At 56.5% G+C, this 16956-nt stretch overlaps 1 protein-coding gene across 10 annotated transcripts in view; it reads left to right on the top strand.

The window, feature by feature from the left end:
* The window catches only part of CAMK2D (calcium/calmodulin dependent protein kinase II delta), a 159637-nt gene that overhangs the window by 114555 nt on the left and 28126 nt on the right, over positions 1-16956 (top strand). For all 10 annotated transcript variants that reach the window (XM_080674065.1, XM_080674068.1, XM_080674067.1 and 7 more), the window contains 7 exons: positions 1613-1678; positions 4271-4343; positions 9055-9157; positions 12337-12420; positions 14143-14237; positions 15705-15827; positions 16504-16587. In XM_080674065.1, the coding sequence (XP_080530191.1) occupies positions 1613-1678; positions 4271-4343; positions 9055-9157; positions 12337-12420; positions 14143-14237; positions 15705-15827; positions 16504-16587 (628 nt within the window). The remainder of the gene's footprint in view (positions 1-1612; positions 1679-4270; positions 4344-9054; positions 9158-12336; positions 12421-14142; positions 14238-15704; positions 15828-16503; positions 16588-16956) is intronic.

The following is a 16956-nucleotide window of genomic DNA, read 5'->3' on the forward strand; positions in this document are numbered from 1 at the left end:
AAATGTATGGTTCTCTGTATTTTTATTTAGAACAAGGTATGATATTGATTTGAAATCTTTCCTTAAAGCAAATGTATTCCCTTCAGTTCACACCTGGACTCTTTATTGCCAATCTCTGTTCCTGCTGGCTGCCTGTCAGTCATGCCAAGAGCAGGGGACACTCGCGTTCTGGATGTGAGCTGGGTGCTTGCTGAGTGCACTGAGAGCACTGTCACACGGCAGCTCGGCACAGCTCCGTCTCCTCGCCACGGAAAGGGCGGCCAGAGGGTGACAGCAGTCGTGGCTCAGGACTCACTCCAGGTCACAGTCGGAGGGAATGGCTGCTCAGTGATGAGCAAGGTTCCACGGCACTGGCAGCAGGAATTCACCCGAATGGGAGGGGCTTCTTCCCAGGGGACCCACATTTGGTTGGGTGCCGTAACCACTATTATGATGATGTGGCCCCGTGGCAATGTGGGAGGTTTGTTTGCCTCCAAATTTTAAATGTGGGTACTCTTAACCCAGCAGTTTTACTTATAAGAAGGAGTATTCTGCAAATACTCTGAAGTATGCACACACACACGTGGACTTCCGTTACTTATTTTAAATGGAAAACTACTTCCGACAGGAAGCAGTGCCCATGACTCCTATGGAATGAACAAGTCACAGTGGCCTAATGACTTACCTATTGCCCCACCCACTTGGTGAGAAAGCATTTTCTTTGTGTCTTTGCAAGGAAGAAAGAATACATATTTAAAGATTAGCAAGTTGAAGGGATGCTCATAAAGTACATTTATTCCAGAGGGTGGCGTTGGAGAGGAGTACTTGGTGCACTTCCATAGTTTTAAAATTTTCCTACAACACTATAACTTTGAAATTTAAAACCATGCTATTTTAGGAGAAAGAAAGATACCTAAGCCAGAGAATTTGGAGGATTCTACTCCAAACCAGTTGCCTGTGGGCCCTGGAGAAGCAGCACCTCCAGGGTACCACCCATCCTGTTGGGAGGCCCGGAACCCAGGGTGTGAGTGAGATCTCTGAGGAACTGAGTCCAGCTGGGAGGAGGGTGAGTCCTTGTGGGGGCACAGGCCCACTCCTGGCTGGCCGGTCACCACCGCCTCCCGGGACATGGCTCAAAGCCGTCTTCGATCCCTGGTAAACCTGGGGTCTGAGGGAACCGGCTGTCAGCACAGCCCGACTCCCAGCCGGCCCTGGGCTTGCAAGGCCGCCTCTGGCCACAGGTGTGTCCATCCCAGACTGCGAGGAGCCCTCAGGCAGGCTGGGTGCACATCCCTCTGCGGCCTCGACAGGCCATCCTCCACGAGCTGAGAAAAAGTCCCTACACTCTTCTCCACACTCACTCTTTGAGGAACTGAATCAGAGAGGGTCACAGCAGCCGCTTTCCGTAGATGAGTCCTGAATGAGTGATGGTGTGAAGGCGTGATGTCCTCAGGGTCTGGTGACACAAAGGCGTGTAGGCAAGAGAGGAACATTTAGATTATATAGACTGACCGCTAGGAAGTGGCAGTTCTTACAGTTTTAAAACACTTTATTATAATAATTTTTAAATAAAACAAAATTCTACATGAGTGAGGTGCACATCCATAGCCACCTCATTTTTCCTCTCTCACAGAGTGACTGGTGGTGAACTGTTTGAAGACATTGTGGCGAGAGAGTACTACAGCGAGGCTGATGCCAGGTGAGTGACCGCCACCTGCACATCCCGCTCCGCACATGCCCACGCGGCCCGGGACTCACATTTCCACCTGGACTCCTGTGATGACGCTCTCCTCATTGGTGGTTTTTCTCTGCGGGATTTCCAGGATGATTCTCTGGAAAAAAAACCTATGAATCTGGTGTAAACTTTATTTTTATCTAGTGTCTGTAGTTAGAGTGTGCATTTTATTTTTTTATTTTCTTTATTGACTAAGGCATTTTATTTTTTAAAACCTCACTAGAATGGCTTCTGCTAAAGAAATATACTTTTTTAGCAGATATGAGAGATGGAAGATTGACACCCTCTGGTCTCCAGGTCCCGGCTGCCCAGTGTGCCTATTTACATAGGACCCTTCGATTTCTGTTTCAGTTCATTAAAATTAAGTAAAATTGAAAGCTCAGTTCTTGGGTCGCACTGAACACATCTCAGGGGTCAGGGGCTACGATTGGCAGCAGGTCCGAGCACCGGCCTCCAGGCCTCGGAGCGGCCCACAGAGTCACCCAGAGTCAGCTGGGAGTGTCCTTACAGCCCTGGGAACCCTCATTTGGAAAATACTCGTCCAGGTATTTCAGTGTTCAAGAGGACTTTCCGATCTTGTCACTGACAAATTTTTACAGAAGTTAAAAGTGGCTCCCATTTTGTCTCACTTGAAAGTGCCAGGCTGCACAGAGGTGACGCAGTGAGCAGCAGCCGCTTGCTTAAGCCAGTGGTGGCCGCAGCTGGCACTTCCCGCAAGCAGCCCAGCCAGGAGCACGGGCTCCCTGTGAGCATGTGAACAGCACTGCGATGCCGTCCGGCTGGTCCAGCCACAGTGGCCTGTCTCTCCAGAAGCCAGGCTGCGCAGCTCCTAGGCCCTGCGAATGCCCTGTGCTTAGCGCCGCTGCTCAAGGCTTTCTGTGGTCTCACTTGGCATGGCTGGCTCTGTTTTTTAACGGGGTTTCCATTGCCAGAGTCAACGGGAAAGCTCTGTCACGTCTGTTCTGCTGAGTGACTCACCAGTGGTTCCTGGACCCAGACCCAGACCCTCTGCGAGGCCCCTGCGGCTCCTGCACAGCTGGGGGAACCCGCGCCAGGGAGGGTGGGTACTCAGGGTGGCCAGCAAGCTGGCGGCTTACTCGAGTGCTCACGTGCTATGTGAGCAGCCGATGTACGATTGAAAAATGCTGGTGAAATTAAATAAAGGTTGTGTCACCATCAAAGGGCCCCAGGTAATGGGCAGCCCCATGGGCGGGTCACCCGTGCGCATGCTCCTGTGGCATTGGAGCTCCCAGGGGCATTTTTAGGGGAGTCCACACAAAGTCGAGGAGAAGACACTCTCTTCCGAGCCACAAGCATCAAGAGCTTGTTCTGCAAATCATTGGCGGCGTGTTTGCTGGTCCTCAGGAAGCTCAGGGTTCCGCCCATGCTCACCAGGAAACACGGTGAGGGCCGTTCAGTGTGGGTTACTGTTTGCTTCCTTCTTTTCTGTGACTCTTCAGGCCCTGGAACCTGTACCGTAGTTTGAGGAGAGAAAGTGAATTTCCCAAAAAGTAGTATGAAGTGAACGTTATTATAGAAGGAAAACAAGTCCTAGGATTTAGGAAAAGTTGCCAGCACTCAGACGAGCCTTGGTATAGGTAGCCGGCCTGAGGGCTTGGGGGTCTCTGCAGGCGCCCAGCCCTGACCGGCGTGTTGGCACTGCCCTGGGATATACCACATGGTTGCTGTCTACCCAGGGCTCACCTTGGAGCGCTGCTCTGTACCCTAGTGATTGAGCGTGTCCTCCCTGAGCTCTTGCTTCCTCTGGTCGTGGTGTGTGCCTGAACTTGGACACTGCCGGGCGGTAGCCCATGTCACTGTTGGGTGACAGGGATGAAGAGCCGCAGTGGGGGGTCCTTCTAACTGAACAGCGTTTGCCAGCAGGAAGAAGGGCCTGAGAGAGAGGGCACGACTGGTGCATCTCCACAGGTGACAGCAAACTGGCATGGAAACGCGTTTAACCTGTTCCAGGGCTTCAGTTGTATTGTTTATGCCTCAGCTCTTAGCCCTTCCCCAGAAGCAGCCTGACTGCCGTGGGGATTCACGTTGTGGGCGGACTTTCGGTTCTCCTTTTCTGGGGACCCCATTAGTTTTCCTCCGAAATGTCAGGCACGAAGCAGCGCTGCCGAGTCAGATGGTAGTTGTGCCCCAGGTCCGACCCTCTAACCTGCCGCTCCTTCCTGCTTCCCCCCCGTGCCTCATGGTGACCAGGTGCGCACAGTTCAGGTGTGTGAGAAACACCCACCCGTTGTTGTCCCTGAAGAGGTTCCCAGGACATAATGGGAAGCGGGGACACATTCTTCTCCCAGGAAACCTTCCCTTCTGTGTAGCAGTGACCTCGTTTGCAGGCGGGGGTCCACAGAACGCAGCTCAAGTGGTTTTGTCCGAACATGCCACAGAGTCCGTGCTGCGACCAGAATCACCTTAATTCAGCATCATTCAATTCCAGTGTCAAGTTGGAAATTGGGAAAGAGTGTGGTTTTGTGTGTGTGTGCTGGAACTGTCCTGCCATCGGCACTTGGTCCTCCAGCACCCCTCTGCCTTGTGTCTCCACAGCCACTGCATCCAGCAGATCCTGGAGAGCGTGAGCCACTGCCACCTCAACGGCATCGTGCACAGGGACCTGAAGGTCAGTGTGCGGCGTCCCTGCGTCTGGTTGAAGGAGTGTGTGTTGTTTCCGGGAAGGAGCCGAGGGCAGGCACTTAACATGGTTCCCTGGTTGCTCCCAGCTTTCTGCCCAAACTGACTGCTGTGAAATGATGCTCCATGCCTCCCAGCTGCTTGTCTGCAGGCTCAACGTGCATCACAGCGACAGGGCAGGATGGTGCTGGACATGCCTGCTCCGGTTCAGGCGGTACACCAGGGGGCGGGGCTGCACCATGGGGCAAGGCAGCACCAGGGGGCAGTGCTGTACCATGGGGCAGGGCAGCACCAGGGGGTGGGGCAGCGCCAGGGGGCAGGGCAGCGCCAGGGGGCGGGGCAGCGCCAGGGGGGCGGGGCAGCACCAGGGGGCGGGGCAGCATGGGTGGGAAGGAGTGCCTTTCCCTAACCCAGCGCTTGCCTGGAGGCCTCGGTCTATGATGTGTGCCATCCTCGGACTGAACACCACCACTGTCCTGAGACCCAGAGGCCGTGGTGGGGAAGCTGGCGGCACGTGGCTCCTCCAGGCCCTCAGCCCTCCGCGGGAGGTAATCCCATGGGCAAGCAGAGCCAGGCTTTTTCAGAATGCATTGGTGTCCGAGTTTCACCCCATGTGCCCTGTGCTTTGACAGCCTCCAAGCAGTACCAGGAAATGGAAAGAATGGGGAACCACTTGGGGGAGCACAACAGCTGTAAGATTTTATTTGTGTCCTAATCTATTTCCTGGATTAAATGAAGCATCTTTAAGGTGGATTTTTCTAGAACACGTGGGCCCACCATTGGGCACACGTCTGGCAGGATCCTGCTTGTCCCGAAGCAGTGGTCACTGTGCTGGAGCAATGTGTCTGTGCTTCCGGGAAGGTGTGACACCGCCAGCTATCTGCCAGGCAGGACCAGCTCCTGAGTGTGCTGGGGACTGACACTGCCCCTGCTGTTGGCACACAGTCACTGCACTCAGCAGCCCGGCCGCCCCCCTGCCTCAGATGGGTGTGGGCCACCGGGCATGAAGGTTAGTGGTGCCCAGACTGTTGACCGCAGTCCTGTCTGCGGTAGATCCACTGGAGAGCCGTGGGCTCATTCCCGCTCGGGACAAAACACGTTCCTCGCCAGCTGAGACTTCAGTTCCATGTCTCTCAGAGAAATGACTTCCTGAATTGGAGCAGGAGAGCCTCCAGTGGGCCGGCGAGCAGCACGATGCACTCCCTCATTCTGGACTTGTCTGCGGACACAGGCCAGACACTGCAGCCAGGCCCTGGGGCCCCACTAGTGAGTAGACGGTTCCCAGGTGACAGAGCTGGAGGCAGAGTCACAAGTAGCTGTGGCCCACGTGAGGGACGTGGAGTCTCCTTCCCTGGACATCAGCCCATGGAGGCTGAGGGCGCCATGAATCCTGTTCCTTCCTTACGTGCCTCCCGGGGGCACGCTGGTGCCTCTCAGTGAGGCAAAGACAGTAATGCACGTGTTCTGATCCAGTAAGGTTTATGGAGCATACGCACATGCTGACGCGTTAGGATGTCACTCTTCTCCTCATACCACCCCATATCACGGACGACGAGAAATGTAGATTTGGAAAGTGAACGGGAGGAGAGTCCTCAGCATCCCAGCTGTACCTGTGCTGTTCAGAGGAGTGATGGCCAAGAAATGAAAATGAAGGAAAACCGTGGGCAGAAGCATCTGTGCGTGTGAGCGCCGTGTGTTCAGTTGTGGGTCTTCATTTGAAACCTCGACCTGGCCAGGCGTTTGCACCTGGGGCAGCGGCTCGAGCGGCTGTGTGTCCGGTGGGCCCCTGGGGTTTCTCATGGGCAGGCCTCTCTAGTTATAACTGACTATAAATCCCTTGTATGTCCTGGAAGAATATGTCTTGAAAGATCCACAGCGCCTTACTTGAAGATGAGATTTGTAAGCAAAACATTGCCTTCATTTCCAGAATCTTCCTCTGACCTCAGTTTGCATCTGAGAGCATTCAGTGTCGAAAGCAAAGGCGTGGTCAGTGGTGTTTCCTTCGGACGGCATGCTTGGACTGCACCTCCACTAGCCCTTAGCAGGTTTCCCCTCCCCATTGGAATAAGGGGAACAGCACATTCCTTTGAAAATTCATTTTTTTTGGTGAGCTTATTCCTTCCATACCGTGCACAGACAGAGCCCTTTTTGTTCCTTGTCAGAACTCAGAACTGCCTTTTTTCAAGCGAACATACAGGACGTGCACGTTTTAATGTGATGGGGTCGGCTGCTCTGTGTAATAAACCGGTCATTTGGAATCTGACTTTATGTGTGGAAAGCCAAGGGCCTAAGAGCCAAGGATGGAAAGTGTGACTTCTCTCACAGGACCTTTGTCCTGCGTTTTCTGGGATCGTGACGTGGATGTTTGTCGATGTCCAAGCTCAGCTGAGCCTTTTGCGGTGGGAGCGTGCATCAGCGCTGGCGGCCGGCCCAGCAAGTGAGCTGTGCGCTAAGCTGCTTTCTGACCTGTGAGCTGAAGTCAGTAGTTAGAAACTCAGGCAGGGACTTCGGGAAAGCTCACTGCCAAGCAGTACCGCTTCCCGCCAAGCGGTGAGGTGCAGCATCGCCTCACATGGCTCTTTTGGGGAAAAGTTTCTGCTCTGTCCTCCTCTGACATTAGGGGACTGGGTGAGCTTCAGGGAGCTTGCTCCTGTTTCTGCCAGACTGCTCCCCTGTAGGCCCTTAGGCCCACTCAGCCCTGGTCCCTCCGTGTTCCTGGGCTTGCCATAGCCCTGGGGCAGCGGCCATGTGCCACACCTGAGAATGGGAAAGGGGACAGCTGGATTCTTCCTACCTGGCTCTACACTGAATGTTGCCCTGACTGTTCTCAGGCCCTGGTTCCTGTGCTAGTTCAGGGACCATGCAGACGTGTGTTAGAGAGAAGCCCGAGTGTTGCTGTTCATCATCAAAAAGGCCCAGCTGGGTGTGTGTGGGGTGCTGTCTGTAGCCCCTCGGGGAGCACTGCTGTGGCTCGGGGGGCTGCAGAGCTGAGCGCTCAGGGGACTGGGGGGCCGCAGGGCCTGGTGCAGAGCTGAGCGCACCTCACGAAGGTGTGGCAGGTGCCTAGCAAAAGCAACGCTAAGCGAAGGTGATTGTTCCACACGTCACTGGGTACTGAATAGAGAAGACGAGTGTCTCTGATACAGTCACACCTGCAGGACACTCACGGGGGCTGCTAGACGATGGGCAGGTGCAGAGCCCCAGGACTGCAGACAATGCTGAGCGCAGCCGGGCGAGCAGAGGCATCCAGCAGTGAGCAGGAGGGGCAGGTGGGGGGGTGTGAATTAGAGCAGGGGCACACGTCACTGCCCTGGCAGGGTGGGCGGATGGGTGGGTGGATGGATGGTGGGTGTGGGGTGGGTGGGTGGATGGATGGTGGGTGGGTGGATGGATGGGTGGATGGTGGGTGGATGGATGGATGGATGATGGATGGGTGGATGGTGGGTGGATGGATGGATGAGTGGATAGTGGGTGGATGGATGGTGGGTGGATGGGTGGTGAGTGGATGGGTGGATGGTGGGTGGATGGGTGGTGAGTGGATGGATGGATGGTGGGTGGGTGGATGGATGGATGGGTGGATGGTGGGTGGATGGATGGATGGGTGGATGGTGGGTGGGTGGATGGGTGGTGAGTGGATGGATGGATGGGTGGATGGTGGGTGGATGTGAGATGGATGGGTGGGATGGGTGGGTGGATTGATAGATGATATAGAGAGACAAAGAGATGTTAATGAAGGTAGTAATTCTGGAGATTTGTGAGGATTTTTAAATACTATTTCATGGGGAAAAAATTAAAGTTATGAGCAGAAAAGAAAGAAATTCATCCTTTGGGGGGAATGTGAGACATAGTCAGTAATTTCTTGCTCACATGGTAGTACATATATCAAGTTACGAATTCTACACTTTGAACAAATCTAAAATCACAATTCCATTTTTCTGAGAACCACACGTAGATAAAACTTTAAAGAACGTATTTGTGCATTATGTTTGTCTAGGTATTTTAGGAACAAGCTGTGTGTGTGATAAATCCCCATAATTCATTTAGTCACTCTGCTTTTTGCCATTGAGTGCCTATGTGTGCCAGGCCAGGGGCAGCACTGGGTGTTGGCGCAGGCGGCTGCCTGAGCATGTGCTGACGGCCACGGCAGTCAGGGAACAGCAATGCTGGCCTCACCCGCATGTGCTGATGGAAGCAGACCTCTGATTGCACGCTGTCGTCACGGGCTTCTGCTGGAAGCTCCCTGCGCTGAGTATACAAACACACGCACCCATTCCCTGGAAAATGAAAACAAAACTCGTGTACTATGTACATGGGAGACCCCAAAAATTATCTGTGCCACGTGCCTGGGATACCCCAAAAATCGCCTGTGTAAACTGGTCCAACTCTTGGTATCATTTGCCACGTTCTCTTCTGCTGAGTGTCTGCTCTGCAGGCTTTGAGCCACTGTCTGTGGCCCGGCTGGACCACGCATGCCCTGGGAGCGGGCAGCACTCTCCCTCCTGCCCAGGGTCTGTCCTGTACGTCCATGCGTCTGTCTGACCCACACCATGGCAGGTCATCCTTTCTAGCAGCATTGCTCTGGGTCAGGAACGGCCGCCTTGAGAGGACAGTGCGTGCTGGTTGCTCCCCGATCACAGAAAACGTTAATTCAGTCACTCACGATGGGCTCCGCTCTTTCTCCTTCTCCTTCCTAAACCAAGCCGGAGAATTTGCTGTTGGCCAGCAAGTCCAAGGGTGCAGCCGTGAAGCTGGCAGACTTTGGCCTCGCCATCGAAGTTCAAGGGGACCAGCAGGCGTGGTTCGGTGAGTAGCCCCCCTGTCACCACCCCACTCCTGATGAGGACTGTGGGGACGGGTTCCCCCAGCTCCAGCTTGGAAACATGGGCTGCCAGCACTGAGCCCTCCTGGCACTACAGGGCATCAGTCAGAAGGGACGGGAGGGGATGTGACGGGAGCAGCAGGGACTCGGCTGTGCGGAGAGGGGCCCACAGTGTGACAGACACCACTTGGAGCTCCTGAGCTTCCCTCGTGAGGAAAGGGGTGCCACGTGCAGCCTCACTTGATGCTGAGACGATGCAAAGAGCAGGACTCAGGGAATCTTGCAGAGTGCTCCCAGATCTGTGATTAGTAAGTGAAATTTTTTAAAAAATAGTTACAAGAACATGTGCATAGATATATATTGAGTTCCATCTTAAATATCCTTTCTCTAAAAGGCCAGTTTCCTCTCTAAAATTGTGATAATTGTGACATTTCTATACGATGAAGCCTCTGTTTACCTCCAATGAAGGAGGAGATGGTGCTAAACCAGAATAGACTGCAGCATTTCTGCCAGCGGGGACCACCTCGGCGACCGGCCTGCATAGCTCCTTTGCACTGACATCCGCGTCTGCTGGGCGCCCGAGTCGCCCATTTCCTAGGGCACCCTGAGGCAGCCTCTCCCCAGCCTCGGTCTCCTTCCCTTCCTGACGCTCAGCGGCTGTGATGAGAGAGCATTTCAAATGCCTTTTGCTTCTAATCCTTTTCCTCTGAACAGCTGTCAGCGGGAACACCCTGCAGGTCTCCCTTCCCCGCTGTCCACACAGACACGCCTGTGCCTGAAACACGCCCATCTCCTGGTCGTGCCCAGAGCCTGCTGTCCGCCCCTCGCCTGCCTGCCAGGTGATGGTGGATGGCGTGGCGGCCTCCCAGCGATTGGGGTCCTCACTTTCTACTGCTGTCCTTGTCCTTGTCCTTGTCCTTGTCCTGTGTCCGTGGGACCAGACTGGTTCTTATCTGTGGCCCACTCCCATTCCATATGCCTCCCCATGCAGTCCCTCCCGCCCACCATGAGGCATGCCCTCAGCCTGCCGTGCTTGTACCTGTAGAACAAACAAAGGTGGAGCCTGGGACTCGTTTTGTAAGCGTGAGACTGATGCCTGCGTGCTGGTTGAGAGCGTGGCTGATGGGGATGGAGAGCACACAGCCTGGCGGGTCTGGCAGGAGGCTGGGCACACACAGCAGGGCCTGTGCCTGGAGGTGCTGGCAGGCCTGTGCCCATGGCCCCTGTCTGTGCACAGGGCAAGGAGAGGAGCTGACGGGGCGGCCTCAGCGCTGGGCACACTCAGCCATCCTGAAGGAGGGTGCTTTGTTCCGGCTGGCAAGGCACTAAGGGTGTCCTGGCACAGGCTTGGCCCCGGAGGGCCTCAGGCCTGAGGAGTGTGCAGCTGAAGTGCAACGCCCGGCGGGTCGGTGGAGGCAGGAGGGAGCCTGTCCTAGTGAAGGGGCTGCTGTTGCCATGGAAGTTCAGGGATGTGATGAGAAGTTGCAAGTAGAGCGGGGCGTGCTAGGCTATGCCCCAGGCAGTGTGGCAGTGTGGCAGTGGGGTGGGGGTGCCGACAGCCGCCTGCCAGGGAGGACACTGGGTCATGCAGGCATGCCGGTGTGAGGACAGTGTGAATGGGGGTGGGAGGGGGCGCAATCAGGTTCCCTTCCTCGGGTAGCACACGGCTCTGAGCTCCAGGAATCTTGCCGGGGCCTGGCGGGTTCTGTCGAGAACAGAGCGGGACCCTCCAGAGCTCGGGGGGGAGAGGGGGTGGCAGGATCGGAGGAGGATGACCGGGAGCAGGAGGATGGACGGAGCCTCGTGGCCAGAGCCACGGCAAAGTTGGCACCAGCGTCTGGCCTGAGTGCCAGGGGCCATCTGTGCTCCTGACCCTCCTGTGTCATCTCCATGGCCGGGGAGGCAGGCGGGCTGTGTGGGCGGGGCTGGCTCTTCTGAATCAGGACCCCAGCCTCACCCTGGCTGACTCCTGGAGCCGTGTCCTGGGCAGTCGCTCCAACTCCCAGGCAGTGTCTGCGTGAGGAGGTGGCGTTCCGGGCAGGGCCGCAAGCATGCTGAGCCCGGAGCTGTGAGCGAGCCTCACCCTTGGGGTGGACACCACTCACTCGCTCACTTGGGCGCACAGAAGGCAAGTCCACAGGCAAGGTCAGTGCGTCTCGCTGTGAGCTGCAATCACTCATTGCTGGCAGCAGCTGGTCCCCGGCAGCCGGGATGCGGGGGGGCGGGAAGCTCCCGTCTCCCCAGCACGCACTGCCCATGTGCAGCTCTTGCTAAGGTGCCCATTAGAGAAGTGCCTTTTCAGAAACGTGCGCATTTCTAATGTGTGGGACCCCTTGTTGCTAAGTTTGAGGTACATGTGAGTTCTCGTGCAGCCTGCGGAGGAGGCACGGGGTGGCTGGGCGCCTGGGTCCCTGGGTCCTGGGCCCTTGAGGCAGGGCCTGGCTAGTGCCCACAGCTCCTGTGTCTACTCAGTGTCGTCTGCCTTCAGTGCTCACGTATCTGACCCGTGTCATCTGGTAAAAGGTGGTGTCGGTGGGGTGGGCTTTTCACCTTTGTGAGAGAAGAACAGAACTTTCTCTGTCATGTATAATGCCAGGGTTTCAGGCTTTTGCATATTTTTACTTGAAAAGAGAAAGGGTCTGGGCTGGGGGAAGCCGTGGGAAGTGACAGGTGCGGAAGATGCGGGAACACAGGCGTGGTTAGTGGGTTTGTTTCACAGACTCCTCAGCATCGCTCCGCATTCCTGGTGCCATGGGTGCCCCTCCTCCTGGTGCAGGGGGCCCTATGCACAGGAACTGGCGGCCTGCTTGTTGGTGCCCAGGGCAAGTCAGGGGTCCTGCCTGCATTGAAACGCTCCGGGGCCCTCACCGTGTGGGTGGTGCATCCTCCCCCTCACAGGGAGCATCAGCCCCACACACAGGAGGGGCTGCTCGGGTGCTGCAGGAGCCGGCCGGCGCCGCGGGGCGGCTCGTGTCGGGACGAGCTGGGTGGTCCCAAGCCACCAGGGGGCAGATCAGTGTGCACAGCCTGGGAAAGACACTGTCTTCCTGCCTGAGGCCAGCTCACCTGGACAAACAGCTGACAGAGAGCAGAAAAGTTCCCTCGCCGCCTCCACCTCCCATTGCTGCTGTCCACCTGCCGACTCCCTGGCTCTGCCCCGCAGGTTTCGCTGGCACGCCTGGGTACCTGTCTCCAGAAGTGCTGCGGAAGGACCCCTACGGAAAGCCGGTGGACATGTGGGCCTGCGGTAAGCACTCTCCCGGCAGGTTTGGGTGCAGCAGAGCTGATAGGCTTAGAATAGGACCTTCTCCATCTGCACCAAGGGACCCTGGAGCGAGGTCACCGAGAGGGCGGGCAGGCCCTGCTTGCCGTCTCTGACTCAGGAGCCCGTTCCCAGTTCCCAGGAGAGGCCTAGGATGCTGGTCTGAGTGGCACTTTGAGGTGAGGGGTGTGGCGGCCCACGAGCCTGCTGGGCCTCTGTCCCCTCAGTAGTCTTGCGGAGCCTGGGTTTGCATAGAGTGCTCATGTGTGGGAAGGAGGGCAGGGGTGCCGCTTGGAGAGAAGGAGCTGGCTGTCCTGTGGGTCTGGGCAGCGCCGTGTCTGCAGCAGTCACTCCAGGAGCTCACTGCCCTGGGAGAAGATGAAAGAAGGCGGGACAGGCACTTTGGGCCCGGTCCTGAGGGACCATGGACATAGTCCCCTCTGGGCTGCGCACGGCTCCCACTGCCTTTGCTACTCCTCTCTCAGCCTGGACGGGCTGGCACAGCTTCGATTCTTAAAGTAACTTGGTTTTACTTAAAAACAAGCCCTTCCCTAAGGATTTGTAAAGTGGGCTGTCCCATGCTCCACTTCCTGTGGCCTCGTTGGCGGCAGCACTAGGTGCCTGTCATTTAACCTGGGAGCGCCCGGCTCTGGGCTCTCCTCGCCCAGGGCGGCCACTGGGAGGTCCCACGCTGGTCAGTCTTTGCTGGGCGCCTGCCGCCCTGCCCGTCCTGCCTCTGAGTGGCTTCCCTACTGTGAACAGGAGGGATTGCCCTCGTGGAATTATGTGCAGGTCAAGTAGGGCGCACTTTAAATTCAGGTAGTTTATAGTTTGCAAAGCAACTGACATGCAAATAGCGGTTACTCTAAAAGGTTGGGATGTCCACTGACTTGGTGAGATCCTAGGTGTGCTCCCCGGCCTGCCTTCCCCTCACTGAGCGGCTCCTCAGCCTGGCCCCCAGGGCCCTGGGGTGGGCACTGTCCAACACCCTTGCTCCCTTCTACGTGCTAATGGCGATCCTGGCTTTGCAATAAGTCAGCCCCACCAGCTCTGCTTCTGCTGCTGAATTTAACAGGCGGGCACTGAGGGGTGTTATAGGGGAAGCGGGTGTGTGGCTGCCCTCAAACCCTAAACGCTGGCGGGAGGGCCGGTGGTGCAGACTGGGCGGGGACCCGGGGCCAGGCCTCCCCTCCTCTCCCTCATGTCCCTCCTGTAACGCATGCTCTCTGGGAACCTGGGCCTCTGTGGGCCACTGGCACTCTGTATTGAGACCGAGACTGCAGGAGCAAGGGCTTCCTCTCCTCGCAGGTTGTCCACACTCCCAGGCCCTGCTGTTCAGGGTGTGAGTTTATACCCGGTCCCATCGCTCAACACATAGCCTAACTAGAGGCAAAATGACTAGAAGAGACAGACACACAAATACTGAAACTGCACAAGAGCGAGCAGAGGCGAGTGCGGGAAGCTCGGGAGACCTCATCTCAGGGGCCTGCCGGCCTCTGCCATGGCCATAGTCCCAGTGCTGGACGCTGGGACCATGCTCGCGAGATCCCCCTCCCCCAGTGCCCCCAAGCACACCCCCAGCCTGTGGGGACCCAGCAGCCCGTCCCTTCTGCCTGTGAAGGGCGGGTTGGGGAGGGCTGTGTCCAGGGCCGGCCACGGGAGCTCTCCGTGGCTGCGACCTAATGCTGTTCCCGCTCGTACCTGCAGGCGTCATTCTCTACATCCTGCTGGTGGGGTACCCCCCATTCTGGGACGAGGACCAGCACAGACTCTACCAGCAGATCAAGGCCGGAGCTTACGACGTACGTGGGGGCTGGGGCTTCATGGGGCGCTCTCGGAGGGCAGCGCCCGCCTCCTCTCCACCGCATGCAGGTCACCCACAGGCTCTGTGGTCATCCTCACAGGGAAACGCGGCACATCTTGCGTGTCCTCAGCCCACATCTGCTAAGAGCGAGAGGAAAGTAGCTCCAAGTCTCTGAGGAAGGACATCTTGTCAAAATGTTTGCTCTCGGTGCATTTTAACACCTAAAGATGGAAACATGTTTGCTTTAGAAAGGATTCCACCTGTTGGTTTTAATACAGTCCCCAGTGCCTGTCATCACCTTCCGCTATATGGCAGCGGTCGGCAATGGCACGGGCCACACCGCCCCCTCTCCTGCACCTCTCCTGGGCTCTATGCCTCCTGGGCCCAGGCAGGCTTCCTTCCATTTGAAGAAGGGGCTGCGCAGTGAAAGGCATTTGAAAGGCTGTTGACGATTAGAAGTTTGTATGTGCACCCACACCCATGGATTAGTTCCGAATCAGAAGAATAAGGCCACATCTGTTTTCCTTTCTTTTTTTTAAAATATGTTTTTATTGATTTCAGAGAGGAAAGGAGAGGGTAGGATAGAAACATCAATGATGAGAGAAAATCATTGATTGGCTGCCTCCTTCATGCTCCGCACTGGGGATCGAGCCCACAACCCGGGCATGTGCCCTCACTGGGAATGGAACCGTGACCTTCTGGTTCGTAGGTCGACGCTCAGCCACTGAGCCACGCCAGCCGGGCAGGATGTAAACTCTTAACCCTTCACTGAGGGTATTTCTGCTGAATGTGCTAATTATGTGAGTGAGGTTGCATAACTATCAATAACAATTTCACTTAAAGAAACAGGGTAAATGCTTCGCTGTGAAGTCCCTGGTGAAGCAGATTCCTGAGGGAAGTCAGGGAGGCAATCCTTCCAGGACCGGCTCTGGGGAGGTTCCTGGCGAGGGACTAGCCTTCGGAAGGGCTGGCATGCAGGCCGAGGCTTGCGGCCCACACAGCCCGCAAGTGCCAGCAGCCCTGCTGTCCCTGCTCGGGTCGGGAGATGCTCCAGGATCGGCACAGCACAGTGGCACGAGGGCGTCCATACCTAGGGCAGCTCTCCGCTCTATGCGTTAGTGATTTTTGTAAATAATTAGGAGGATTGCATAGAATTTCATTTTCAGATCAAAGCAAAGCTCCTATGAGAGGACTAACAGATTCGCAGAATTTTCTAAGCTTGAGGATGTGTGGACCAGATGTAACATGCAGCCGAGAGTGTGTGTTTGCCCCCAGCAGCGCCTCTTCTCTGATAGGGTGTAACTCGGTGCACGGGCAGCTTCCATCTCGGTCAGCATATCTGGACGATTCTGCTCAGACAGCATGACTCGATGGGAAGGTCACTGCCTGTGGGAATGATTCTGCATTTGCTGCTGCCTGTTCCACGGAGGGGATCTGCTTCTAACTCTGAGTTTATGCCTTGAAGTTTCCATCACCAGAGTGGGACACAGTGACTCCCGAAGCCAAAGACCTCATCAACCGAATGCTGACCATCAACCCCGCCAAGCGCATCACCGCGTCCGAGGCGCTGAAGCACCCATGGATCTGCGTGAGTGGGGCCCCCTGCCCGCCCGCCCCAGTGGCTGGAAGGAAAGGGCTGCCTTAGTTCTCTGGGGCTTAAAGTACTTTTTGCAGGAAAAGAGGATATGAGGGATTGAATTTTGACTCCAAGTATTTAAGGAAGTTAATTTCATGGCTAAAAATGCATTTTGGGGTAGCAGAATCTGGTTTACATACATGGCCAAATCCACATTGTCTACTGTCACACGGGGCGAGCGTCCGCCTCCCCATTACTAGTAATATTCACGAGCAGGAGTTAGGAAATGACAACAGGCCTCACTACATTCTAGGAAGAAGGGGGCCCAAGTCCATGACTGCGGTAGCCAGCTTTAGGGGACGCCAGGTCTGGCAACTGAGAGGTTGTCCACGCAGGAGAGAGGCCGCCGGAGGCCAGGCAGAACTGTACACGTGCCAAGAACACAGCCTGAGCGCTGCGGGTGAATTGCTGTCACGCCTAGGGATGTGGGTCAGACGTCAGGGTGCTAACTGCGTTGCTGAGTCAAGAAGAGGCCCGTCTGTGGGGGTCTGATGAGCCTTGTGTTGAAGGGAGTTAACAGGAGGGGCTGGCTCGTGCACACAGCTGGCGTGCATGCAGTGGGTGTGTGGCCTGGCCAGGTGGTGGGGTGCTCAGTGGGAGCCCTGGGTGACGTCCCTCCCTTCCACAGCAACGCTCCACGGTGGCCTCCATGATGCACAGGCAGGAGACGGTGGACTGCCTGAAGAAGTTCAACGCACGGAGGAAGCTCAAGGTGAGAGGGGCGCTCCTGGGGGCTGGCCGGGGGTAGGGTGTTGCGGGGGGTGGGGGGGGCGGCTCTGACCTGAGCAGAGCGCTACGGGTCTCCCTTGGGACTTGTCTCAAGGTTTTGGGGCGCTGGGGGCACGCAGGAAGGGACAATGGTGGAGCACTAGGGCTGTGACCGCGTGTGCCTGCCCCTCCTGGCCAAGGAAGCGTCTGTCAGGGAGCCTGGTATGCCGCACACACGGCCTCAGCCCAGAGGCCTGCTGCCTGGGAAGCCGACAGGGACTAACCGGCCATTGCCCCGACCAGTCGGGCTGGGAGGCTGTCGGGCCTGTGTGTTGGGTCAGAGGTTGCAGAGCGCCATTTACCTGTCTTCTCT

This window comes from Plecotus auritus (genome assembly GCF_963455305.1).
Source record: "Plecotus auritus genome assembly, chromosome: 6".
Lineage (NCBI taxonomy): Eukaryota > Metazoa > Chordata > Mammalia > Chiroptera > Vespertilionidae > Plecotus > Plecotus auritus.